The sequence below is a fragment of the Phaseolus vulgaris genome, chromosome 3 (assembly GCF_051622355.1).
Source record: "Phaseolus vulgaris cultivar YP4 chromosome 3, ASM5162235v1, whole genome shotgun sequence".
NCBI lineage: Eukaryota > Viridiplantae > Streptophyta > Magnoliopsida > Fabales > Fabaceae > Phaseolus > Phaseolus vulgaris.
The window spans coordinates 40,002,842-40,030,185 of record NC_143500.1 but is presented as its reverse complement, the minus strand read 5'-3'; the positions used below and the strand labels follow the sequence as shown (position 1 = coordinate 40,030,185).

The 27,344-nt window shown below is 32.9% G+C and overlaps 3 protein-coding genes and 1 long non-coding RNA gene across 5 annotated transcripts; 1 reads left to right on the top strand and 3 right to left on the bottom strand.

The window, feature by feature from the left end:
- Positions 1-1,818: 1,818 nt before the first annotated feature.
- LOC137805619 (uncharacterized) lies at positions 1,819-3,060 on the bottom strand. The gene is made up of 2 exons (XM_068605560.1): positions 2,881-3,060; positions 1,819-2,136 (listed from the first exon to the last, which is right to left on the bottom strand). Exons 1-2 carry the CDS (start codon positions 3,058-3,060, stop codon positions 1,819-1,821), a joined length of 498 nt encoding a protein of 165 aa, XP_068461661.1.
- A 5,578-nt stretch (positions 3,061-8,638) lies between these two features.
- Positions 8,639-13,377, bottom strand: LOC137807542 (uncharacterized). Of its 2 annotated transcripts, XR_016519161.1 has the most exons (3): positions 13,132-13,366; positions 10,052-10,276; positions 8,639-8,995 (listed from the first exon to the last, which is right to left on the bottom strand). It is a non-coding gene; the product is annotated as an uncharacterized LOC137807542 (long non-coding RNA). The 2 variants fall into 2 exon arrangements; XR_011080551.2 differs by lacking the exon at positions 8,639-8,995 and having other exon boundaries at positions 9,594-10,276; positions 13,132-13,377.
- A 4,578-nt stretch (positions 13,378-17,955) lies between these two features.
- On the top strand, positions 17,956-20,891 carry LOC137807541 (Nucleoside transporter family protein). Its single transcript, XM_068608228.1, has 2 exons — positions 17,956-19,369; positions 19,931-20,891. Exons 1-2 carry the CDS (start codon positions 18,871-18,873, stop codon positions 20,626-20,628), a joined length of 1,197 nt encoding a protein of 398 aa, XP_068464329.1. The 5' UTR covers positions 17,956-18,870; the 3' UTR covers positions 20,629-20,891.
- A 3,894-nt stretch (positions 20,892-24,785) lies between these two features.
- LOC137807540 (Tetratricopeptide repeat (TPR)-like superfamily protein) lies at positions 24,786-26,857 on the bottom strand. Its single transcript, XM_068608226.1, has 3 exons — positions 26,026-26,857; positions 25,767-25,939; positions 24,786-25,123 (listed from the first exon to the last, which is right to left on the bottom strand). Exons 1-3 carry the CDS (start codon positions 26,491-26,493, stop codon positions 24,982-24,984), a joined length of 783 nt encoding a protein of 260 aa, XP_068464327.1. The 5' UTR covers positions 26,494-26,857; the 3' UTR covers positions 24,786-24,981.
- Positions 26,858-27,344: the final 487 nt, after the last annotated feature.

Genomic DNA, 27,344 nt, shown 5'->3' with positions numbered 1-27,344 from the left:
AATGAGGTTTGTGGAAAGAGATTCTTGATTCTAAGTATAGTGGTTGGAGAAGTTTGACAGAAGGCGGTAAGTTTAGTAAGGGCTCTCTCTGGTGGAAAGATTTGAAGGAGGTGTGGGATTCAGAGGATTGGGTTAGAAGTTTTGAAGATGGGTTTAAGTGGAAAGTGGGGGATGGTAAGGAGATCTCTTTCTGGGAGGACATCTGGTTGAGCTGTGGTACTTTGAAGGGAGTTTTTCCGAGACTTTTATCTCTAAGCTCGGCCAAAAACGCAAAAATTGTTGAGCTTGGGTATTGGTATAATGGTGAATGGGTGTGGAATTTGGACTGGCGTAGATCCTTTTTCGACTGGGAGAAGTCTTTGGTGGAACAGCTGTTTCAAAGTCTGCAAGAGGTGAAATTGGTTTTTGGGGAGGCGGATAGTTGGGTCTGGAAGATCGGGGAGAGTCAAACTTTCTCAGTCAACTCTGCCTATGTTCAGGTAAGGGGGGTTAGAGGAGGGGGGTATTCTCCTGTGTATAGTAAGTTGTGGAGGTGCAAAGTCTTGCCTTCTACTTTGTTCACTGCTTGGAGGTTGTTGGAGAATAGAATTGCCTCTAGGGTTAACTTGGTAAGGCGTGGAGTGGCGGTAGAAAATCCCTTGTGTTGTTTGTGTGGGGAGGAGGAGGAGTCGTTGTGTCACTTGTTTTTTTTTTTTCGCAGGTTTGCTTGGCGTGTCTAGTGTATGTGCTTTAAGTGACTTGATGTGTTGTCTGTAATTCACAAGGACCCTAAGTCAAATTTTTCACAATTCAGGATGAGTCAGGCTTCTGTTTCGGTTAACGAAGTTTGGGGTACAATTTGGGTTGGCATAGTGAGTGAAATCTGGAAACATAGGAACTCGGTCATCTTCAATAGAGGTGTGACAGATGTGTTTGAAGTGTTCGCTTCGGTGCAAGTAAAGGTATGGTCTTGGATTTATGCAAAGTCTGGTTTTGCTTATTTCCCTTATTCTAGTTGGGTTTTAAATCCTCTGGCGTGTCTAGTGTATGTGCTTTAAGTGACTTGATGTGTTGTCTGTAATTCACAAGGACCCTAAGTCAAATTTTTCACAATTCAGGATGAGTCAGACTTCTGTTTCGGTTAACGAAGTTTGGGGTACAATTTGGGTTGGCATAGTGAGCGAAATCTGGAAACATAGGAACTCGGTCATCTTCAATAGAGGTGTGACAGATGTGTTTGAAGTGTTCGCTTCGGTGCAAGTAAAGGTATGGTCTTGGATTTATGCAAAGTCTGGTTTTGCTTATTTCCCTTATTCTAGTTGGGTTTTAAATCCTCTAGCTTGTATGAGGTTGATTCATTAATGTTGGTTAGTGTTGGTATGGTTATCCTTTGCTATTGTAGGCATTCTAATAGGAGATTGGTGTCAGGTATTTCTGTATAAGGGTTGGACCACCCCTGAAGTAGTTCCTATTTATTTATTTATTTTTATTGCTGATATAAAAAACAATTATAAATTCGTGAAATTAGTTTTATCTTACATGATTATCTTGGGTAAGATAAAATTGTTAAGTATTTAAAATTCAATCGATTAAGAAAATAACTGAAAATTGATTTCAATTTTTATAACTAGTTAAAATAATTTTTTTATTGATTTAGATATTTGTTTTCTTAGAACCAAATGGTTTTATTTGAGTTGCGATTCCAACTTTAAAACTGTTCAAATCACATTAATCAAACTGATTTCCGTTGTTAAATATTATTATATTATTTATTATTTTACTCTTATATATAAAAGATGGGTATGTGAGAGAAAAATCTAATATATTTGGATGAAACTTCTAAGTGGGGCTTCCATTCATTAATACTGATAGAGATGAGAACTCAAGACATGCTATTATCCATCCAACCCATTTGTCACAAAAACCTAACATTTTCATCATGTAGTACACAAAAATTCCATATAACTGAATCATAAGCTTTTTATCAACCTTGAAGAAAACACAACCACTTTTTCTCCTTTTTATCTCTTCCAAGACCTCGTTTGCTACTAAAACACCATCCATTAGCCCCCTACCCTCCAGGAATGCAGACTGCCTTCCATCAATGACCTTGTGTAGCACTTTCTTTAACCTCATAAACAAGATTTTTGCCACAATCTTATACATACAACCAACCAAACAAATAGGTCTAAAATCCTTTAGGAAACAAAGAGATAAACGAAGCGCTCGTCCCCCTTGGCCATCTTCCATCCTCCTCAAAATTATGAACAACTCTTAGGATGTCTCCCTTCATCTCTTCCAAACAAAACTTTATAAAACTGAAATTAAAATCGTCGGGACCCGAGCTTTTATCACTATCCCAACTCCACATGGCATGTTTTACTTCCTATTCGGTTATCCTTCCTACCAGCAATGCATTATCTTCTTTTGTGATCCTATTGAACTCTGCATTATTTAGCCTGACTCGTTGACAGGCTTCTCCACTAAACCTTTCTTTGAAAAAATCTCTAACATTTTCCTTCACTATACCCTGCTCTTCAAACCACTGTCCCTTTTCTCTAATCCCTCTGAAGTCATTCCTTATTCTTCTCCATTTAATTACCGAATGGAAGTATTAAGTGTTCAAATCACTCTGCTTCAACCACCTGAGACGGGCCTTCTGCTATAAAAGTGCTTCCTGGATTAGACTATTTCTTCTTTGTTCTGCTAATAATCACTTTCTCTCCTCCCTTCCTACCTCGTCCAACTCGCTCTCATCATCCTTTGTAGCTCCTATAATCTCTTACGGATCTCCTCCCCTTGCTGGAAAACGTTACCAAAAACCTCTCTATTCTAGACTTTTAAATATGATTTCAACATTTTCTACTTCTCTTTAAAAATAAATAACCCACTTCCTTGCACCTCATAACTTCCCCATTTGTCAATGATGAAATCCTTGAACCTATTATCTTTCTGCCAGATGTCCAAGCTTCTAAACGATTTCGGTCTCCAATCAATTATATCCGTTTTTAGCACCAAGGCACAATGATCAGACACTGGCCTTTCTAGAACATAGTACCTACTATTGGGCCACTTATCCATCCATTCCCTTGACACTAAGATTCAGTCAATTCTGCTCTAGATCAAGCCATTCGGTTTGTACCACGTGTACTTTCTTCCCACCATCGCAATATCGACCAGCTCCGTGTTTTCAATAAACTCATTAAACCTTCTCATCTCCCTCATATGATCAACATCAAACTCTGCATTCCTCCTCACCAAGTCTCCCGATTTAATTAAAATCTTCAACCACATACCAAGTCTTTGTATTTTGCGCCCTTCTCCTCTCCCACACCTCCTCCCACATATGTCTCCGTAGACGAACCAAAGTTATACATATTAATAATGGTAATATGTAGATCCTCTCTTATCCTTCATTACCCCTCAATTATACTATAATTACTCTCATTAGTAATATTACTTGATGAAAGCAATTTCTCCTCCACATCGTGATCACCCCTCCAGCACCATTATCATTTCCATTCTCAACCCACTCGACATCATTTACACCCACATTTTAAAAATTTCTTCTTTCCCCAACTCCTTACACTTTGTCTCCTGAATACATACGAAATCCGCATGTTCTTTCTGAATCAAATCGCCCATATATTTCATTTTAATGCTTCCCCTCACTCCCCTTATATTCATACTAATTAGCTTCATCATCAAACAAGTTGTTCTCCACCCTACTTGTGCTCTCCTTGTTAACCATTGATTTATCTCTCATCTCCATAGCTTGTGGACGACCAATAACGACATCCTTCTCTCCCGAGAAAGAAAACTCCACCTCCTTTCCAATGTTCCAAACCCTAAAAGCTTCAAAATGCTCATTATGCAAGCTCTCGTCATTTCACTTCGTCAACGTTTTCCGCGCACACTCGCATTGTCCCCACAGTTCTTCCTTCATCTTCATATACCTCTATCACAGAAAGAAGCCTCGCTTTTCCCTGCAACGGCGTGCCTGGATTATGCTCCCCCGGAGTGTCGCACCACCGTTCCCAGTTACTGTTTTTAGCGTCTCTCAAGTCATCTTAAATAGGGTTTGCTTGTTGCACACCCTGCTTATTCATCTTCCACATCCTTTGGACTTAGACCCATAAAAACGCTAAACTCACTCCCTCCCTCCTGCCTTAATTGGCCCATTAACAACTAAGTCAACCTCCTTATATCTCCCACTAGCCGTTTACTAGCCACGTTGTCTTTTTCTTTCCTATTATACATTATAGTGATACCTATGAAATAAAAGTGTATTGTTGTTTTCAATTCTTAACCATATAACTAGAGATTAAATTTATCGATGAGTAATGATAAAAGTTATTTTAAAAATATATTTTAAACTTCATGAAAATAAAATTGATATTAAAATATATAATTCTGGTAATATTTATAAAAACCGTAAACAACTAATCTAAAATTATTCAATTAAAATAAAAAGTTTAAAAAACATGTGTTATTTTAAAAAGAAAAAAGAAATGGAATAGTTATCTAAAAAGGTTGTAGTTCCTAGTTGGGAAATTTAGGCTTACCTAAATACCGACAGGTAGTAATAGCACCTAGAACGACGAAACGAAGCCTATCATATTGGTTTCCACCACATGCATGATGCTTTAGGACTGCAAAAGAAAGTGTATAAAAGGATGGTGTTTGGTTGAAGTAGCATTGGTTTGATGAGGAGAAAAGCAATGAAAATTGAAGAGAGTTTTTGGTGGGGTCGAAGGAATGGGAAGATATGAAAGAGTAAACGAGTTGAGAGGCACGTGATTCCTTAGCTTTAGGGTATGGCATCCCGTTCCTATAGCAGGATTGCTTCCTACCTTTAATCCAAATTCTGTATTTTGTGATAAGCACAGTAACGCGTGGCACTTGCAACCTCTGGTGTCTGTGAGGACCACAAAATACATAAATTCACAGTAAGGTAACATTCCCTCTTCTCTATCAATTTGTCACTCAGACTGCATCATCCCAACATGGAAACCGGAATCTGCCTCCCCCACATTTATTTCTTCACTATCACCCCTACAACCACAACTTAACAAATCATATCATCCTTCTCCTTACAATACAACCATACTTTAATTCTTTAAATAAGATATTGATTCAAATTTTATAGTCCAAAAAAATATATGATAAACTAGTCCATTTCGAAAACTACTACGTATTAGGGTTAAATATGTATTCATTTATTCTTAATATTTGCTCCCTATATGTGTAACAAACTTTTAATTGTTTCTGTGCCTCTAACACATTCTTTATATAATACCTGCACGTAAGAGACCAAATTAAGAATATATTATGTAAGTGGGGATTAAATTAGGAATGTGTTGTAAGAACAAAATTAGAAATTCATATGGGACTAGAAGTACATAGCAGAAACCAAGATGGTATAATTTTATACTTAAAGGGAACAACATAAAGTTCTTATATGTAGGTCTAGGATTAAATTGAATATTCTCTGAGTTACTAAATTTTGCATTGAACCTTAATAATAATCACCTAAGTACATATATTATTAAATTCACACTGTGTATGATGATATTTGTAATTAACTCATTTATTTTTTTTACAAGAAATCTAAATATATATAATTTTGAAGCTAATAGGAAATAACTTCTAGAAATTAATTCCTGCACAAACTAATTTCAATTGAAGAAGAAGTTAAATATATTTTTCATTTTTAAAAGTATTCATAAAGAAAATTTTCTGCGTAAGTTTTTTATTATAATTATTATTGTGCATAAATTTATGTAATAAGAAGTGGTTATGACTATGACAATCAATAATGTGATTCCAAATAAGAATTTTTTTTAATGGGAGTTCTTAAACCATTTATTTGTGATCTTGTAATATCAAGAAACCTTAAAAAAATTATATATATTTTTTATTCAATTATATTTTAAATAAATTTTATTTAAGATTTTTTTAATTTTATTTGAAAATTTTTGTTTTTACTTCGAAGATATTATTTTTTATATTTTTTTCTTCAATGATAGATTTTTTCATGACTTGATTTTTTTTTAAGATAAGAAACTAATTAAAAAAATCATCAGTAGACATCTTATTAATTGTTTTCAATACCAGATAATTCAAGAGGATTTTTCTTTATCATTACTTCTGATTTGAGTTTACTCTAAAATTTTAACTAGTAGGCTTATGTAAATATCAAAATAAAAAGGAAAATGAAATATTTAGTCCATAGAGTATCTTATTGGGCTGAACTCATATTTTTCAAATGTATGGTATAAAATACTACATGTCAACATTCCAAATTAAAAAAAAAAAGATAGATGATTAAAAAATCTATTTAGTATTCAAATAAGTTGGAAGCTTTTTAAAAAAAAAACATAATTAAATTAAATATATTTAAATTATAAGAACAATAAAGTAAAGGTTAAGTAGGAAAGGAGTAAAATTTAAAAAATAGCAATGATTTAAAAATATAAGCTGCTGAATTTTGAAACGATGAAATGAGAAATCTTAAAGTAAAACATAAATTTTAAATTTAACAAATTCAATATTTGAATTGAAATTATGTTTAGATTTTTCTATTATACTCTCATTTTCTAACGCCTTTCTTAATACAGTTTGTTGTTTTAGAGTTGACATCCAACTTTATTTTATACCTCCACCTAACAATTAATAATATTAGTATTCTAATATTTTTATATTATTTAATTATAAATTTATTTATTATATTATTATATATATATATATATATATATATATATATATATATATATATCAACAGTTGCATAACACCGGTGTCAACATTTTCGTTCCCTTTGTTCTTTAAGGTTTCTACTTTTCCCTTACACTGTAACTGGTCGTGTTTTATCCCAGTTAAGTGTTGGTTTTTAATAAATTAAATTGAAGAGATAAGCCCAGTTCTCACAGAATCTATTTCTCTGTTTGGCATTGGCCACAAGCCAATAAGGAGGCTAAAAAACCTGCTGACTCCATCACGCCCACAATGCACTAATGTGATTGACTGATACCAATCGCACGTGAGTTCATGTTTCAATGGAGGGAATTCGTAACATTCCACTTCATTCCTACTCTAAATAGTACTGTGAGAAAAAAATTCATAGTCTTGTTATAAATAACTCAAAACTTTAGCAAGTATAAATCATCAATAAAATCACCCATTAAAATTCAATTTACAAGCATTGTCAATGCAATAACTTTTTGCTCTCAAAAATGCAAAATGATCTCCAATTTTTCTGTTTACATCGTTGCAAAGCCTCACTCTACTGTTGCAAATATTCATAAATCATAATAGATTAATAAAAGCCAAGTAAGAAATTGGACCATCATAGAGTAGGGTTTTTCTTCCTGTACATTTTCTTTCCTGTCCTCCTACATTTTTTTAAATATCCAAATTATCCTTGATAATTCTAAAATAGGAGTATTCCATAAACAAAAAGTGTTTCTGAAATAAAAAATCCAGAAAACAAAAAGTTATTTCAATTTTTTTTTCAGAACACATGTTTTTTATTCATAAAATGAAAAGTATGTTATGGAAACATTCCAGAAAGAGAAATCCAGAAATTATTTTGAAAGGGGTAAAATAGTTTTGTTCGGAAATGATGGGCGCAGAGGGAAAATTGTTGGGGTGTACGAAGAAACACCCCCATAAAATATGATGACACCTAGAACAAAGTTTTATTGGACCATTGTTTCAAAAACTAATTTAGCATAAATTTGCACTTCACATTCCTCCACCTTCATGGTTTCTTCCACACCTCCACAAATCTTTTTATTCCAAAACTATCCTTCAAAAAGGAGCCGAGTTTTTTTTTAATTTTTGAATTATATAATCCATAAACCAAACTTTAAAATTCGGAATATAATTTTATATTCTAAATTTTAGAATTCAGAATGTATTTTCAAACCTAAAAAATTCCTTATGAACTCTAGAATTCAGAATATTGTATTTTAGATTATAGAGTTTGGAAGATACGCCAAGAAAATACATTCCAAATCCTAGAGTTCAGAAGAGGGGTGTCAATGAAGATGAAGAAAAGTGCAAAGCTGTTATTTCATATCTTCTATGGAGTTGCAGGAAGAAATCGCCCACACTGTATGACTGTTAGTTGTACCCATAAAAAAATACTAAGCTGCATGCTCATCTTTGTCAGACCTAAAAGTGTTGAGTTTCCCATATACTCCATTCTATTTCAAACTGGTTTGTTTTTTCTACATTCCAACAACATCAGCTTAAACACTTTTGTAATGTGGAAAGATCAATCCAAGATGTAAAACCTTCATTTTAGATTATCTAATCCAAAATTTACAAGATAATGTCTATCTTTATTATGGAAAAGATAATTTAACTGAAGAATTTACATATCAGTTTAGGTAATCTAATACTTAAAAAATGAAGAAATAACCTTAAACTCTTAATGTCTTTGTATATTGGATATTGTTGGCAGCCCATGTGCAGCTGCAAACCACTTGTGAATTATGATATTTTCCAACAGCATAGCTTTCAACACTTGAAATTTAATTTAATAACCCGCTAAACGAATAAATTTTCGTATGTACTTAAGGGAATCCAAGAGTTTAGGCATGGTCACAACTGTTATCTGCACATTAAATGCTTTTCTAAAAGATTATGTGCAAATAAAATGCTAACATGATTAATAAAAACATGTTGTGCTTGAAGCTATTCCTACACACAAGTTAGGAGAAGACCAAAGAACGATAGGAAAGAACTTGTCACTTTAAGAGAAAAATGGGACAACAAAGAGGTTCATCTGAAGTGAATTTTGACTTCAAAGTTACAGCCTCGCTTCAGCAAACTCTAGGCCATTACCTGATATAATTCTGAAACTAGACTTAAACAACAACAACGGGGAGGAAAGATCATCTATAAGATTAATGTACCAAGATTATGTTCCCTGCCTGTGAAGAACAACATCAGAACTGCTCCAGTATTACAGGGTATCACTAATGTCACCAGTGCCTTAGATGCCTGAAGCTGCCAGAGGATAAGCACAATCAATTATAAATATTTTTATATGTAGAGGAAGAAAATGGTCCAAATCCTCCTCCCAAACACTACACTAAAAAAGGATGGGAGAGCAGGGAAGACAAAAAAATTATCTTCTTGGCAGGGCAATATGACCTTGGTAAGAGGGAAGTATTAGATTACAATATCCAACACTAAGCACTTGAGACACTTTCGACAGAAATGGGAAATCAGACAGAGCTTATATCAACAAATATGAGCTTTAAGATGAAGAAAAAAAATGCAAAAGAGAGTGCACCAACATAAAGGCTTTAAGATCAAGAATATTATACAAGAAATTATTGAAGAGAAATGGTATACATTCATGACATATGATATTCTTGTTTTTGTTTAGCAAAGCTAAGGAACATATATACATAATACCATACGCGCCATTACATAGGAATGGACCCAAGCCCGTATACAAAATATATATCTATAATATATCTAAAACTTCCTCATGTTGAAACATATAAATCATATGCACAAAGTTATATAATCAATCCTAGGGTTTCACAATTGTTTAATGAAGATGTGTTAACTAATCATTGAAACTAAACACACTGAGTATAATGTCTCCAAAATAAAATCTAACTTTTTCAAATGAAGTGACAATCTATCTCAACATATTTGGTCATACAAAGAAATAATGGATTTAAGACAATATGTAGAGCATCATAGTTATCACAAATGAGAGACATCTCTATAACAACTGTTTGAGCCAAATAAGCTCACAAGATGTAGAAGTCATCGCTCTATACTCTCTTTTACAATGGATCTTGTCATTACATTTTGCTTCATGCTTTTCTAAGAGATCAAGTTGTCACAAATAAAGACACAATATCCAAAAGTGGATCTCTTGTCAGAAGATGAGTCTGCCCAATCTGCATCTGAGGATCCTACGATTCAAGTATCATTATTGTGTCCATAAAACAAACCATTTCCTAGGATCCCTTTGATGTAGTTTAGAATGTGAATGACTACATTTCAATGTCTTCCACGTTGAGAATTAAGAAACAAACTTACCATACTAACTGCAAAGGAGATGTCAGAACAAGAGATTGTGAGGTAATTCAATTTTCCAACCAGTTTCTTGTATCTCTTGGGATCTGAAAGTGGCTCCTCCTAACTTAGTAGAAGTTTAGCATTGGGATCCATATGTGTGACAATGGGTTTGGAATCCATTAGTACAATCTCCTTTGAAGTATACAATACATATGAACAGGGTTGTACCCTCCCAATGGTGATAAACTGTATAAAAAAGATGTGGTGCGAGTGCATTTGATTAGACAATGGAGCAAAGGAAGCCAACAACAGTGCTCTAGCACAACAGAGACAAGAAAAAAACAAAATAGAAATATGACAAACAACCAATGAAACGATTTAGATATTAAAAAAATAAATATTCCTTGATTTAACATTCTGCAAATGTTCGTACTAGATTATGTGGTAAAGTTTATTTTATAGATTTCTTCAATTGTAAACTCCATTTTTGTTAGAGCCATTATTCTAAGTCCAAATGTTATCTAAATTTTTGCAAGTCTTCCTAGTAGCAACAGTTTTGCTCCATGACAGGGATTTAAATAATATCCAAACAAGCAAAGCTCACAATCTAGAAATCATAGCTTTGAAAGGTAAACTAATATAGCGTTTACTTATAAATGTTTTGCTTACATACTAATATTTTTAAAGAGAAGTAGGAGAATTATTTTTCAGTGATGGACAAGGATCAAATTTTGAAGGACTAGAAGTTCAAGAGAACAAACAAAACTTGGTTTACTAGTTCAAAATTCAAGTTGGAGAGGTACAAGTACAAGAAATCCACAAGGGATAATGATAATGTCATTGATCTTTATGGTATTTCTGTTGGAGTTTGGAAATGTGTAGGAGAACAAGGTATTGTTTAACTCACTAATCTATTTAATGGGATTATGAGATCTAAGATAATGTTAGATGTGTGGAATTTAAGGAGAGGGGAGATATTCATAATTGTGTAAATTACATAGAAATAAAATGAGTTGTATTATGAGATTGTGGGAAATGTGTAGATGTAGAGACTTGAAGCTTAAAATTTGATGCTTCTAAGTTAGAAGATTTAAAGCTTCCATGCTAGAAGATTTTATGCTTCCAAGCTTAAACATTTTATGTTTCCAACCACAATATGCTATGTTAATGATGATGATGATGATGATGATGCAAGTGATGAAGATAGTTTTTACTCAGATTACATGGTAACCTTGTGTTTGATCTTGAGTTTGAAGTGTAATTTGAGTACTTAATGTGTTGTGAGTTGTTTCTTTGTTCTTAATCTTGATAGGTGATTTATTTGGAAGTGTTTTAGCCTTGTGTGAATGTTAAGTATTGTTTTAATAGATTAAAAATATTTTTAATAGGTTAAGATGTTCTGAAGTCTGGTGGGTTTGGAAGGAAGAACATTTTAATCAATTAAAACTTCATTTTAATCTTTTAATTTCACTTAAACATTTCAAAGTCTAATGATTATGTTGTTTTAATAAATCAAAATGATATTTTAATCGGTGTACTGACTTTAATCCATTAAAAACGTGTTTTTAAGAATTAGAATTCTACAAGGCAACAACTTTTGTCGTTAAAACAAATCTTAATCCATTAAAATTGACAATTTTATATAAAAGCTATATCAAGCTATCTTTGAGCAATCAATTTGGAAAATGTTTTGAATCATTTCAAAACTTTGAAATAAGCTTTAAAAGCTAGAAAAAGGTTTCTTGGAGTCCCTTGAATCAAAGGCTTCAAGATCATAGATTGAGTAAATAACATTGGAGATCACCTTTGTATCTTTTCTTCTCATTTTGTGGTGCAACTTGTCAAGGTGATCTTGTTCCATTTTCTAATTTCTTTGGTGTATTTGTTCTTTACCAGATTGGTCAAGATGTTACTTGTAAAAGGATTTTACAAGGGTAGTAAAAGATCATGTAGGGTTCAAGATTTTGATCTTAACTAGGGTTGTCAAGAATATTGTTTGCAATAGTGTTTCACCAGTGGAGGTAGAAGATCTTGTTGTGTTTGATGTATTTTCTTGTTTTTTAAAGCTTCTAACAAAACTTGAAACTATAGTACATTAGTGTAATCGAAGTGATTAGGTAACTAGATTTAGCTCTCTTGTAAAGGTAAACCAGTATAAAACTTGGTGTTTTTCTACTTCTCTTATCTCCTATACATTGCATCTAAATTAAACTTCTAATTGTATGCTCATGGAAATTAAAGAGCATTATTGACATCTCTTGAAGCTGAAATTTGTTCGTCCATAAAGACTATCTTGATTCAAAGAAAATAACTCATCAATTTGCAAAAATCTTTAAAAGTTCAATTCACCTCCTCTTGAACTCAGTCCTTGTTCCAGAAAAAAGATGATTGAACATAGATTAAAAGAAGAAACAGGGATTTTGAAGAATTAATTAGTTTTATGCCAAAAAGATGTTCGCATGACTTAAATTTGCAAGCTATACAAGACACGTGTGATGGAATAACCATCAGTGAGAGAATTCCAAGATATCTAAAAACTTTCTTATAAGGATTGGATCACACCATGAGTCAAGGTTGGATGTGCATACTAGGGACCTATAAGTGCCTTCCTTTTACAAATTGTATTCTTTTAATTGATAGATCAAAGGAAGAGGTTAACTCTAAACTTGCACTCTGGTAATAAACTTTGGAATCAAAGCATTGCCACTTGGGTAGGATATACATTGCAATTTTAGCAAGAAATGAGAAAAGAGAGTTGGGAGGTAAAAATGATGCTGATGTGTACACTACAAATTAGTTAAGCAGAGCTACTAGTGATGAAGGGATGTACCAATTGGCTAACCCTGTTCCAACGCTGGCTTTGTTATCATCAGTGTAAAATTAGAAGCCCTTTAAAAATTAAAATATAGTATGGTTTTCATAGGAGCTTGCTCCTTTCTCAGTCGAGTAAGGATGCTTAATCAAATACCCAATTCTCATTACAGGCCAAGAGTATAACAGAAACAAACAAAACAACCAATTCATGAACGAATTAAAACATTTAATACTAAGAGGAATTCTGAAATTTAACATTCAAATTGAGAATGGTAGTGAGACCTAACCAACATTAATCTTCTAGCGGCGACACAGAAATAGAGGGAGTAAGAGTGGGTGGAAGAGTGACAATGAGGACCCATCGGCGGATTTATTGCCGGCGATTATGCCCCTTCACTTCTCCCTTCCGGTTCGGCGGGCACTGAGGTAGTTACGGCGGGAAAAAAACAAGGAATTTTTTCTCATCACCATTTTTTTTTCTCTTCAAGAAATCGATTCTAACAAACACGGGTTAGTGGTAACATAACAGCACCAAGTATTTCATGTTTCCATTTTTTTCAAGTTATGTAAAAAAGTTATCACAATTACTTCCTGCACCCCATGAATTGTTGTCTGCACTTGAGTTTACATCAAATCAAATGATAAAAATATTCTTAAATATAAGGGATTATCAAATGACAAAAATACTCTTAAAAATGAGGGATGTTTACAAAAATATTCTTAAATAAAAGGGGTGTAGATTAAAATACATTGTAAGAAAAAAAATTGGAATGTTTTCTGATTTAGATTTCTATAACACTTGTACGTTTCTAGATTTTATTTTTCAAAAAAAATTAGAATGTATATTTTGTATTCTGAAAAAAAAAATAGAATAAAATTTTGATTTTCTAATTTTATTCTGAAATTTTATTTCCATCAAATAAAAATTTATACCAGATTTATATTTTTAAAACTTATTTTTTTTTATTCTAAACTTTCATTTTCAACGAAGAGAAATTTTAGAAATTTAAAAATAGATTACAATTTTTTGGGTGCAAGAAGAATGAGCCAAAAATTATTTAGCTTTATGGGCCTATATATCTTTTAAGTAATCATGTCCCGTGTATAATTTTGGCGTGTTTTATTTTTCATAATATCTTAATTTTAATTATTTATAAGTTTTCAAATTTTAATTTTAAAAATGTTGATTGTGATACTTAATATTTACTAATTAAACGTATCAAGGAAGTAATACATATTTTAATTCATTAAAAAATGTTTAAGAGTTATACTTTTAAAGATACGGTGATTATTATTTATCTCCAATCAATTTAGTTTAAATTTTTCTTCTCATTCAATTTGAACTCAACTGTTCTTAAAAATAAAAAGAAAACTATTGATCTTAATTTCGGACGTTAAACGGTTACAAAGGAAATTCATAATTTACCAAAAAAGTGAAGAAAAATTAATTTGATACTCATAAAAAATATTTCTTTTAGTTGCATATTCAAATATTTCATAATAAAAAATAGATAAAACTAATTAAGGACTAAAATTGCAGGCAGAGATTAGATGCCAATATTAATAATTTTGTAAAAAATAAGAAGTCAAGTTTTAGAAAATAAAATTTAGGGTAAAGTTTATAAAATACAGGGACTAAAATATATTGCTTTTGCATTACTATGTCAAACCAACAATATACGAATATATACGCCCTCTCTGTTAGATGTATTTTATTATTTTATCAAATAGTATTTTTATTAATTTCAATTCTTTAATATATTAATGTATTTCACTTACTATTTATTAAACACAAAAAAGTACTCATAAATAATAATTTTTGTGAAAAATAATTCATAAAAACATTATAAATTCAATATTTATAAAAAAAAATTCGGGTCAAACTTCGAAAAGTTTGCTAAAGAGAGCTGTTATTTTCTCAGGTAAAGAGAGGTGTTTTTAATTCTAAAAGAGCATAATGCTTATGCTGAGTCAGGGCCACGAGAAAAGGGGAGGAATAAGATGAAAGTGAAAGAAAAGGAGAAAGCAATTTTCGGATATTATTTTAAGAAAAAACACTCTTAATTTCTCATATCATGACACCTATAATCTTGGAAATTAAATGAGATATTGCTTACATGTTTTTTCCATTCAATATATTTACAAAGGAAGATAAATTATATTATGTTTATTTTTTTAAAAGTTAAAATTTTACAAAAAAAAAAAACCTTTAATAAAAAAATTAGACATCAAAGTTCGTTCATCTTTTTTCTATTAACATTTTGTTATAAAAGGAGTTGAATAAAGATCCAATATATGTATTAATAAATACATATAGAACTTTAACCACCACATCAACAAATTCATCTCAAATATAATAATAAGAAAAATACTCTATCAATTAATATACGACAATAGGAATATTAAGGCATAAATTAATAGAATTAATTTTAAACTTAACTTGATTTTAAAAATAATTTTATAGAACTGTTCGTACAAACAAAATTGTAATAATTTGCTTATAAAATATTTTTAAACTATAAAACAATTGTAATAATTTCACTGTTATTACTTAAAAAAACATAAACTACTAAGAACATGTACATTTATTTGCATAATCTGAATATAGTTATCTCAACAAATGGATTTTACAAAAATTAAGATATGAACTTAGTGGTGATTACGAGGTATTGTTGTTTGTTCCAATAGAAGAAGAAGTATAAGAGAATGGTGTTGTAGTAGATGTCAAATTTCATCCACCCAAAATGCATAGGGAACATACCGAAGGAGTAACCGAAGAAACCAAAAAAGATTCTGTGTATAGCTGAAACATTCTGCGTTGACAGAGAACGTCAATTATTTGTTGGTGGATGGTAGCTTTAGTAGCAATTGAAGAAGGTGTTGAATTTGGTACCCCTAAACTTCCCTGTACACCAATAGAACTTGGCATTTTGGTAGATGAGTAAGCATTGTACTGTAGAAATTATGAAGAAGTGAACATTTTAGCAGTCAGACAAAATGAGACCCTTTTTCAGATGAAGTAGTGGGTATCCACAAAGTTAAACCACAAATTCAATTGATTCGTAAGAAGTGGTTGGTTACTCTCTTTCTCTAGTACACGCACATTTATTTTTCTTCTTTTGAGCTTAAAGGACTTCACTCCAAACATGGGACATCATTCTAAGTTTGGCTTAACCAATAATGTGTTTGTACTAAAGAATATTCTAATTCACTGGCCAATCAAGTTGTGGCAGATATGTGTGATACTATGAGATAAGAATAGATGGGATTTAAAAGGACAAGGGGAACTTCCTTTTCACAACATAGCTCAAACTTACTTTCCCTTCTGCACTCATTCCACCTTGCAAAATGGTTCTTAAAAATAATCACCAACATGCTTATCCTTAGATTATGCATATCTATCTCTGCTTTCAAAGTTTACTAATCACTTCATTTACTTTTGTGCAAATTTGGTCACATTTCTTATGCTTCTGCTAAAGGCTTTAGAAGCAAACAACCATTATTGCTAGATGTTAACAACGTCAATCCAATCGCAGTCGGAGTCACAGACTCACATCGGACATCCTAAAATCACGCCACTCAAAATCTTCATGGTAAAGCTCATTTCAACTTGACTGTTTTAAATGGTTCATCGAATGAGACAAAGAGCTAAAAAGCTTTGCCCTCCAAAGATAATCCCATTTGGGAAAATCACTTTTTTTATCTGTTTCTTAGGCCCCATTCTCCTTTTCAATCATATTTAACACTAAACTGATAGAAAATACATGAATGGTTACTTTTGTCATTTTCTCACCCATAGTTCCAATCCAATAATACAATCTATTGTTCATCAACATAAATTTGGCAGTTAGCACTTCAAAAATGTTGGGTTTGGGTTTGTTCCAATCCAATAATGGTAAAGGTACAAGCCATTATTTATAAGCTCCGTCTTTGTAGACTCGACAATCTTTTCTACTTTACCTTTTTGTTACTTTATTAATTAATCAGTTATATGGTAAAGACATTAGCCATGAGAATTTGATACTAAGAGACAAGAGGTTGGTGTCTGGAAACGCCCTAGAATCACGTGATTCTCACGCATGGTTGTGTTCCCCAACATAAGGAGATGGTATGCTATATAAGTTCCATTCTCTTTAGTTTCACATCATTTTCTACAACTACTATAAACATGTGCCTCCTTTGTTAACAATTCATTATTCTGTATTGACAAGTCCCTTTCACATGGATCTAATCACAGTTCTGACTTGGTAGACTATAGTTTCCGTGCAGGTCTGTTGAAGATTGTTATGTCCCCGCAGTAGTACTAGTAGTGGAGTCAGAGAGAAGTGTTGTACCCTATACTTTTGTTTTGAGATGCAATTTAGACACTGAATACAAATACCTCCCATAATGAGACTTCGTTTTCCCATAAACACTTAAGTTGAAATCATATTTGGACCCAAATAAAAGAGTCACGTTGAGTGGGGGAGACCCCATTTAATTAGCGTGGTAGTTACTTAAGCATGAGAGATTGGCTATCCAAACTTTTTGGTATAAGAAATATGGTGGAAAGTTTTTATTTTAGGCTAAGCACATAATTTGAAAGCAGAATGAGTCATAAGTTTTTTAGGTTGATGACGCAATTATGACAGAAATTTCAGCATCTAACCTGAAATCAAGTTATGACCCTAATTGGGTGAATAATGGATCACTGGGCCTGATTCTGGCTACAGGTGCAAAACACACATCATTGTCTAAGGGACATTATTTTTAAGGAATATGACCACGTAATGATTGCTATCTCATTTTTAATTGATTTGAAATTATATCCCAAAAAAAGACTGAAGTCAAAACAAGGACATTCAAAAAAATGGTTAAACTTGACTCATGTTAGATAATGCAATATGGAGGGCACATTGCTACTGCTTTTATAGTTGATAAATTCTGTCCATCCAGTTTGTATTGCACATCGTTAGGTTTAAGTCTCTTAGCAATCACTATCATCGGGTACTGGTTTGTCTCCTCCACTGAGTAGATGAAATAAAGAAAAGCTCCACATGCTATGACTCATACAATTAACCAAAAAAATTGATGGCTGTTACTATTTGATGATTTAGGTAACATAGCACTTCATGTTAAACTTCCTTTTCTTTTGCAGTGTTATCTTGAGGCAGTGCTTTATTTAAGGGTGATTGTGAGCAGCATGGACCTCAAGAAACCAACCAGCACCATGTGAAAAAAGGATAAAAGCCTGGAATAACGGCTAAGTGACATACGTCAAGCTGGGGGTGATTAACTTGAACTGTATAAATTCTCTGATACAGTATCAAATTCTGCTGAGGTAAACTAGCAATTAACCGAGGGACACGATTCAAGGGACCCTTTTCTTTTGTGAAATGTCACGCTTGACAAGCCCCTTGTCAGTGTTATCTCCATGACTTCATTGACTACACTCTCTATGAGTGAACACAACCGTTGGTTGGTGGCATATTGTTATCGACTTATTACACTACTTTTAACTGAACATCTTTTGCAACTTGTGGATGGATAACTCGGGTGCAAGAAAGACAAGGCTTTTACTAAAGGGATCATTATCATGAATATCAAGCATCCAATTTATGTTAATTGAGGGTCAAGTACTAGATATTGCAACGACAGCTTACCCATGTGTGACCGTATGACCAAAAGGTATATCTAATATCACCCATTCGTTGCTGTCCCCACAGAGCACAAATTTTCTTATTCATACATTAAGCATATCGATTCCATGTCCAACTCCATCAATCAAATGCGTGCTTCTCTTTGTGCGTGTGCCTGCCTCTCTGCGTATATATACGTATGAAGGCTAGCAAAGCTGTCAACTAGTCCCTCCCAAACTAGCTCTAGCATAAGTAGAACCATCTCACTGCCTATATCAACCACCACTTCCTCATATAGTTCTCATCCTCTCACTCTATTCAAACAAACACCATAGCTTAGCACTTGGGTTGGTATAGTATCAGGTATCAACCACGAATGTCCACAAGTTGAGAAAAAGCTAGCAAAACATGGAAGCTGTTAAGTTGGTGTCTAGTGATCCAAGTGAAAGACCAGATACCTACCGAGTTGCTTACATAATTCATTTCTTGCTTGGTGCTGGTAACTTGCTTCCCTGGAATGCCTTGATCACTGCAGTGGATTACTTTGCCTACCTCTATCCAACCAAACACATAGAAAGGGTTTTCTCTGTGGCTTACATGATTTCATCTGTGATGGTGCTTCTTGGGATGATCAGTTGGGGAGGTTGGAGCAAAACAACATTGAGGTTGAGAATGAACTTGGGGTTCTCCATGTTTGTTATGTCTCTTATGGTAGCCCCAGTCATAGACTGGACCTCAAGCAGCACCAAGCTCAATGAGAGACCGAGTGGTGCCTATGGTTTGACGGTTGCAGCAGTGGTGATATGTGGTTTAGCAGACGGCTTGGTAGGTGGAAGCTTGATAGGGTCAGCTGGGAAGCTCCCAAAACAGTATATGCAAGCAGTTTTTGCTGGAACTGCTTCTTCAGGTACCAAGGCAATTCATTCTTTGTCCCCCAAGTTCAATTCACTTTCATTCCCCATTGGCAGATTATGTTTTTCTATTTTTGACAAATTCTTAGGAACATAAGAAGCAGCTGATTAGAAAAGTAAAGAAGTTTTAAACAATACCATGTTGTGTACTTTTATTCTTGTAAGGATATACATGCTTTTAAAGGGTGGGAGAAAAACTAATGTAGATTCCGGGGTCTCGTTTTCTTAGTTTTTAACTGGGCACTGTATCTGCGTGACAAGATCTTTTCTTGCATATTTAGCATATTCTTTCATCTATAATCGATAAAGTAATCCTATCCATCTGGTAATAGAGCCATACTGTTATTACTCACACCAAGTGTCTCTTAAATATTAAATACTTCACAGTTTTGAAACTGTAACTGACCTTGCTGCTGTTTTCGCTTAAATAAGTTGAGCTTGGTCGGTCTCTAGTTTTCAAATGATGTTTGAAGTAAAATTGAGTAGTTAGTTTGATATCCAGGTGCTGTTAAAGTTTGGTCTTACACAAATAATAATTTTTTTTTCCTGGGTGACAGGTATTATAATTTCAATCTTGAGGATAATAACCAAGGCATCACTCCCACAAACCCCCAAGGGTCTCAAAATAAGTGCTCATCTGTACTTCATGGTTGCCACCATTTTCCTCCTATTTTGTATTGTGTTAAGCAACTTGCAGCACAAGTTACCAGTGATGCACCAGCACCATCAGAGCGTTCATCAGGAGAGCACCTTATGCACAGGGACAAAATTTTGGGCAGTGGCAGGAAAAATCAAGGGAGCAGCGTTTGGAATTTTCATAATCTACATAGTGACCCTATCTATTTTCCCCGGATTTATTGCTGAAGATCTTGAATCCAAGCTTCTAAGGGATTGGTATCCTATTTTACTGATAACAGTTTACAATTTGGCTGATCTAATGGGGAAGTCATTAACTGCCTTTTATGTTATTCAATCCATGAAAAGGGCAATATGGGCTGCCACATCTAGGCTACTATTCTATCCACTCTTTGTAATTTGTCTTCATGGACCAAAATGGCTCAAAACAGAAGTACCTATGGTGGTTCTGACTTTTCTGCTAGGATTTAGCAATGGATACCTCACTAGTGTCCTCATGATTCTAACACCCAAGTCAGTGCCCTTGTCTGAAGCAGAGTTATCTGCTATTGTAATGACAGGGTTCCTCGGGTTTGGATTAGTTGGTGGTTCAGTTCTTGGCTGGTTCTGGATCTTGTGAAGGCCTCCTTCTGCTGTAATAAAATGAACAAAAGGTAGTAGCATTCGTTGTAAATCGTGAGGCAAGAAACCGTAGTTACCTTGCCACGATTAGGTTGTTTCTTTATTTGTTCTCTAATGTTGTGAGTGCCATATCTTACCATGCCAGAACATGAGAAACCTCGAGATTATTAGAAAAATAGTAGGTTAGAAATGTATTCTAAGAATCCATAAACTGAATGGAAGCTAAGATCTGCATTAATAGAAGCAATATCTTCTTCCACAGATGCAAACAAGTTTCCTCTTCCGCAATTAGGCATTTCAAATGATTCAATCTGATTTCGAGTCTAACTCAAATTTTAAAATTATCTCAAAGAAATGAGAGTTACCATCACTCATACCTCTTCTGACAAAAGGCTAAACATCTCAAATTATAAATTTATAGATTTGAACATTCGTAGGTAACTTAACAACTCCATAACAAGTACTAAGTAGCATACTCAACCTAAGAACAACCAGTGAGACAAACTTTGATATTACTTTAGTATCTAAACTAGGCCTGACTCAGTCCAGAAACTAATTTACTCACTAGATAATATGGAATCTCCTAAACCAACCATATTCAAAATTCGAAAATTTTGCAGCTGTCTTGCCAACCATCAACATTTCAAAAGCTGAATGGCAAGGGTTGGACCTATCACAACAATTTGACAAAATGAAATACGAGAAACACGAACGCTCCATTTACAATAAAAATCCACCCACCTCTTCTCGACTCCAAGAGTTGAGGTGGAGATCAGAAGATTTTGATCGGACCCAGATTTATGACGTTGATAGATATCAGGGAGAGGTTGAGGTTCATTTACAAATATTCTTATATACTCAAGTCAAAGATTCTTATTATTCCAGTAAGAATATATTATATTTATGAGTATAAAAAGTAAAAAAAAAAAGTTGAGTTGTACTCTTCTCGTCTATTTAATTAAGAATACATTAAACAGTAATTATAATATATAAATAAATTTTATAATAGTAACTAATCTTATTAATAATAAGTTATGATTCCATTTATGTTAAATATTATATTAAATTAATATTTTTTGGTCTTATGATTGTTGGGTATGTACATAAATCTCTTCAATTAGAAATTCAAAAAATTTATAGATGAATCAATTTTGAAGAATGAACTATTAAAGAACGTGCTAGAAGGTTTTTAGAAGGAAACTAACTAATATCAATTGTGTCTTCTAGAATATTAGTTCTTAATGTTGGAGATCTCACATCGATTATAAAAAATGAATATTTTAAAAAATATAAGTAGGTGCAAACATCACTTTATACACCAGTTTTATTTTATTAAACTATGTTTAAAGTTTACTTATTAACCTGACAAGTTCTTCGTGCACCATATCAATTTCAACATGCACCCTTTTATCTTTTAAAATTTTCAAAATTATCCTTTATCCCGAATTTGAAAATTTGAAATTCAAAAAATATAAATCAAAATTTTTTTTTGGAAAAGAAAATGCAAAAAATACATTCCAGAACATAAAATTTGAAAATGCATTATGGAAATGAATTTTCAGAATTCAATACTGTGTTCCGAAAATCAAATTTAAAAATATACACCCTCTTTTTATTTAAGTTTATTTTTATCATTTCACATGAATATTTTCCTCATTTTAATGCCAAATTGAATACATGATAAAATTGATATTTATCAGAAAGAATTTAGTCATTTAGATTTTATCTCGATGACTAATAATATATAATATATAGTTCCACAAATAAATAAATAAATTGTAGGTATCTCATTATGGAGATGTCCAGGTCTACTAAAGTATATAAGTCAAATAGGCCCGGAGTTATGTGACCCTTACGACACATAATAATAGCATACACCTGGGGATTTTGATTTGTCCCTACGTGACATTATGCGAGCTGTCTAAAAATAAAAATCTGCCATGCCACCTATCCGCACGTGTGAATAATATAACTCCAAAACTGTGGAAGCAGCGCTATACAAGGTTGAAACGTTATTTCTAAACACAAAATTCCTGCGGATTTTGCATATCAATAGATTGGCTTTTCAGATCATTAAACTTTATCCTATCAGTATTAAATCATTTTTGTTTATTCAGATTTTTCAAATTTTTGTAGCAACTCAAATTACATAAATAGTATTTGATGTGAAACACTTTTTTTTTATGTCGTAGACTTGTTGGATTTTAAATGTTTGCAGAAATTTTTACATTATTATTGGAATATAATCATGTAAACTATTGAGGTGAATGTATATCTTATATTAAGTGGCCATCCCCATCATAATAATAATAATTTACTCAAAAAATAGTTTATATTTGGGGATATGATGATAAAACAAAATAAAAAATAAGGGGCAATCATAGTAAATTGAAGAAGAAAAAATTATTCTCGAGTCAAAATGATAATTTATAAATGTATATGTGATATAAAATTATAAAATTACAAGGTATAAATAAAAAAGATAAATTTAAATTGTTTCTGAGTTAAAATTACATATCCGGATTCAAAACCCAAATCAATTACAATTATAAGATCCAAAATTTGTGTTTGGATTTGGTTTGAGTTGATTGGATGGAACAGCCTAATGCTAGCTGCATAAAAACCCAAATCTGGCACCTACTTAGAGGTTGAATGATATACCTCCAAATACGGCTCAAGCTGCGTTCTTCTTGGAGTTATGCCAAAAGACAAAGATATTTTTTGTTTTTTACAGAGCAGTGCACTTTCTCTTAAGTTTGCTGAATACATCAAAACTTAGAAAAAACTCCAAAGTAAAAGTCTCAAACTCAATTTCTTTATGTTTATTTTTTTTAACCTTTTACTAAATCCGTGTTTTGATTCACGATTTCAATTTAAATCATAAACTAAAATATAACATTATAATTTTTATTTGTTAAAGTTGATTTTTTTTTCTAAATAAACTTACATGCAAACATTTTCATCCGACTAACAAAATAAAATAAAATAATTATTATTTTATTTTATAAAAACTTTTATATTACGTATCGCTATAGAAAATTAAAATAATTATGTTTTTATTTTAGAGTCGCGTTCAAAACATCATTTGTGTAGATAATTTAAAAAAATTGAAGTGTTGTTTGAAAACAAAAAACAAGACTAATATATGTTTATTAAAGCTAAAGTTCAAATGAAATATTAAAACAAAAATTAAATCAAATAATAAAGCTAAATTCACATAAAATATTACTAGAAACGCGATTTTTAATTATTTTTTTTAAAAGGTTATGATTTCAACCATGACTTTATTTGATTGGTATAATAGATTAAAATTATTTTTTAATTAAAAAAATTGTAAAATAACTTTATTGCTTTCATCTTAAATTTTAATTTTATTAGCAGTATGATTATTTTATGATATTTTATTGTTATTACTATTTTTAATTATTATTTTATTACTAATATTATTATTTATTATTGTTATTATAAATCGTAGTTTTTATTTAATATTTTTATTACTATTTATATGAATTTATTTATTATTTAAAATATATTATTATTTACTATTTTATTTTTAACATTATTTATTATGTTATATAATATAAATATAATAGTTTATGCTATAGCATAGTTAATTATGTACTCTAAGTTTTGACAAACAATCACACAGCACCACCGGTATGAAGTTAACATGGAAGCATGAAGTTAACATGGAAGCAAATACAATGCTGCATTCACACCAAGTTCAACGAAACCAAGCACAAAAGAAGAAAAGGAAAGTGACACATTCATATAAGAAACTTTATTCTTCATATAAACTAGTTTATAGAAAATAAAACTATACATGAAAAATGAAAAAACGAAAAACAATGCTAAATCTTTAACATCAAATCATATATCATAGACGACCTCAATCAAATCAAAAGGTTAAAGTCGTGTGCAGAAACGCAACTTAAAAAAAACACAAGTTTTAATTGAAAATAATAATCCTAAACTAGATTATCAAACTCTATTTCACTAAAAAAAATAAAGAAATTATTTTCAGAAAGACGATTTAACACTTAAATGTCGTGCTTTGCAGACTCGACTTATCTCGGGAATATTAGAAATTTTGTCCATGAAATGTTTTAAAAATAAAAGGCAAGATTTGACAAATCAATCAAAACGCGAAACACGAATCAGAAAGGAGAATAATGTCCTCCATCTTTTATTCTCCAGTATGGCTACATGAATCTACATCGATCACAAGGTGGACAATAACCATTTATCATTATCACAGTTCTCATCGGCCAAAAATATTATAAGGTTAAGGTAGTATAAACAAAGGTTAGAAAGTTATATTATATGAAACCCAGGCACCAGTGGAAGCAGCTTAAGAAGCAGCAGCTAAAGGAGTAGGGGGTGGAGCAACTTCATGTATGAAACAGCCAGATTTTTCACACGAATCTTCTACAACTTCATCTTCTTCTTCCTCAGCATCCCAAAGAAAATGAGCATAGGATGCCAGAACATAACTACAAAACAAAGCAAGCGTTTCATAAATTTACAGAACGAGTTACGACAAACACATATTCTTAATTTCTGATCTAGGGTCATCCCTCTCCATATATTGAACCAAAAATTGCTACTTTTCTATACCAGCGTTTTTTAACCTTCAATCAACCAGCCATTTTGAAATATGAATTTTGATAAGAAAATTGTGTCAGCCAGAAATTATATTATCCTCGGAAAAGTCATGGAAATAATACATATTTATAATATTCAATTCATGCAAACATCCTATTCTAAATCATTTTCTTCAATTATACACGGAGTATTATTTACAGTCAATAAATAATCAATTAGAAATGACATATATGTAAAAGTTAAAAAGTTTATAATATTTTGGTAACTGATAATAAATATAATGAATTATAAATTACAATCAAAATTAGTATTTGTTTCAAAAAGTTTCTTGAAAAGTAATTTTAAGATGATTAGTTTTTACATAACAATAATATGTATGCGATTTGTCCTTAATTACTCAAAAAAATTCCATCTACTGTTACACGATACTGTCAAGTCCCAAACACACCACATACATACATATTATTATGGAATTATATAGATTAACGAAGCATAAAAAGAAGAAACAAGAGAAGAGTTGATGATTGTTACCAGTCATCAGGAGCAGCTTTAACTGCTTGATCAAAATAAGTCTCGGCACGCGAAGCATCCTTATGGCTCTCCCAAATCAAGTCTGCATACAAGGACAGCACCTTCCCATCATTTGGATTCGCCAATATCGCTCTCCCACAGTACTCCTCTGCTTTCACAAAGTCCCCTCGAACCTGCCATCAAATAAACAACTATACATATTCTCATCCATCGCTTTACGCACTCCACAAGTAAATCAAATATTCGTCAATTCACGTACCTCTTTCAAGTACCTCGCGTAGTTCCCAAGAAATAGAGGGTTTCCTGGATTAGCTTCGATCATCGTTCGGTAATACAAGTCCGTGCTATCGTTCCCGTTATTCGAATTCCAAAACCCCGACCCTCCGCCGCCACTGTTGTCCCATCCGCCGCCGCCGCCACTTCCGCCGCCTTCTACGGACGCACTCTCGCATTCGTCGGACTCGGAGAACGAAAACAGAGCGGAGCCGAACGACGTCGTTTTGGAGCGCGCGGGGAGATCCGTCTCCGACAGCGCCCTCGTCATTCTGCTCGGGGAAGCGTCAAGTGACAGCGAACTCGAGGACGCCGACAGCGTGAGGGAGCGCGTAGGCGGGATCCGGTGAAGGATTTCGTGTTCGTGAGGCGAATCCTTGAGGTTGGGGTTGGGGATGCAGGAGTTCAGAATCGGCGTGGAGGAGCTTCGCAGAAGCATTGTGGTTGTTGTCATGGATGTAAGGAAGTCGTTGGTGAAATGATAACGGAGAAGAGAAGAGAAGGAAGAGGAACACTCGCTGACTCACGCGTCAGAGAGGTGAGGAAGGTGGAGAATGGCGACGGATTCTTATAGAAGGAAGTGATAAGTGATCCCGGCCGTTGATTCTTGATGGAGTGGGGCCCTTTATGTGGCCCCACGTGCTAGGGTTTCACGTGAAGTGGGACCCGGTGATGAGATTTTGAGGCGTTAGATCCGGTTTGGACGGTGGGGATGGCGCGAAGGGACGAGGTATGGTGTGGTGTGGTGTGGGGTGTGCGCATTGGTGGAGATTTTTTAAGGGTGACTGCTGAGGCTGGGAAACGTTGGGGTCGCCTTCGTCGGGGCCTCTGCTTTGGATGCATCTTATGAGTCCTGGAAGCAGATTGTTGTGGGTCCCGCTCTCCAAAACCATTTCATCTCTGGCCATTCTTGTCATTTCAGCCTTCTTTGCCTCATTATTAGGTTTTCTTTTCCTATTCTCTGATATTTTATACTTTATTTTCTTATCTTTCAATGTTTTATAATTGCTTCCTTCCACTTTAATAATCACTTTATCATTAAAACTCACTAACTCCTTCACATTTTGGTCTTTTTAAAACAAAAAATATTCTTTTGTATGAATTGAGACCGTATCGAACAACATTAGCATTAAGAATGTATAGATAAACAATAGCATTAACTAAATCATTTTTTCCTGTCATTTTAGTTTAAAAGAGAAGTCAATTTTGAAATAGAAATTAAATTGTAAGTCACTGAATGTATAAATAGCAAGAAAGGAATTTTGTAAATCACACTAATAGGTATAATGAGTACTACTAGAGTTT

Bases quoted from the DNA above. Each gene is read 5' to 3' on its own strand.
- LOC137807540 (XM_068608226.1), bottom strand. From the start codon at position 26,493: ATGACAACAACCACAATGCTTCTGCGAAGCTCCTCCACGCCGATTCTG. The intron at 25,940-26,025 runs GTACGTGAATTG...ATTTGATGGCAG, and splicing joins ACGCGAGGTACTTGAAAGAG to GTTCGAGGGGACTTTGTGAA. The intron at 25,124-25,766 runs GTAACAATCATC...TTTGTTTTGTAG, and splicing joins AAAGCTGCTCCTGATGACTG to TTATGTTCTGGCATCCTATG.
- LOC137807541 (XM_068608228.1), top strand. From the start codon at position 18,871: ATGGAAGCTGTTAAGTTGGTGTCTAGTGATCCAAGTGAAAGACCAGAT. The intron at 19,370-19,930 runs GTACCAAGGCAA...CCTGGGTGACAG, and splicing joins TGCTGGAACTGCTTCTTCAG to GTATTATAATTTCAATCTTG.
- LOC137805619 (XM_068605560.1), bottom strand. From the start codon at position 3,060: ATGGATAAGTGGCCCAATAGTAGGTACTATGTTCTAGAAAGGCCAGTG. The intron at 2,137-2,880 runs GTGCAAGGAAGT...TGTATGTATAAG, and splicing joins ACAAATGGGGAAGTTATGAG to ATTGTGGCAAAAATCTTGTT.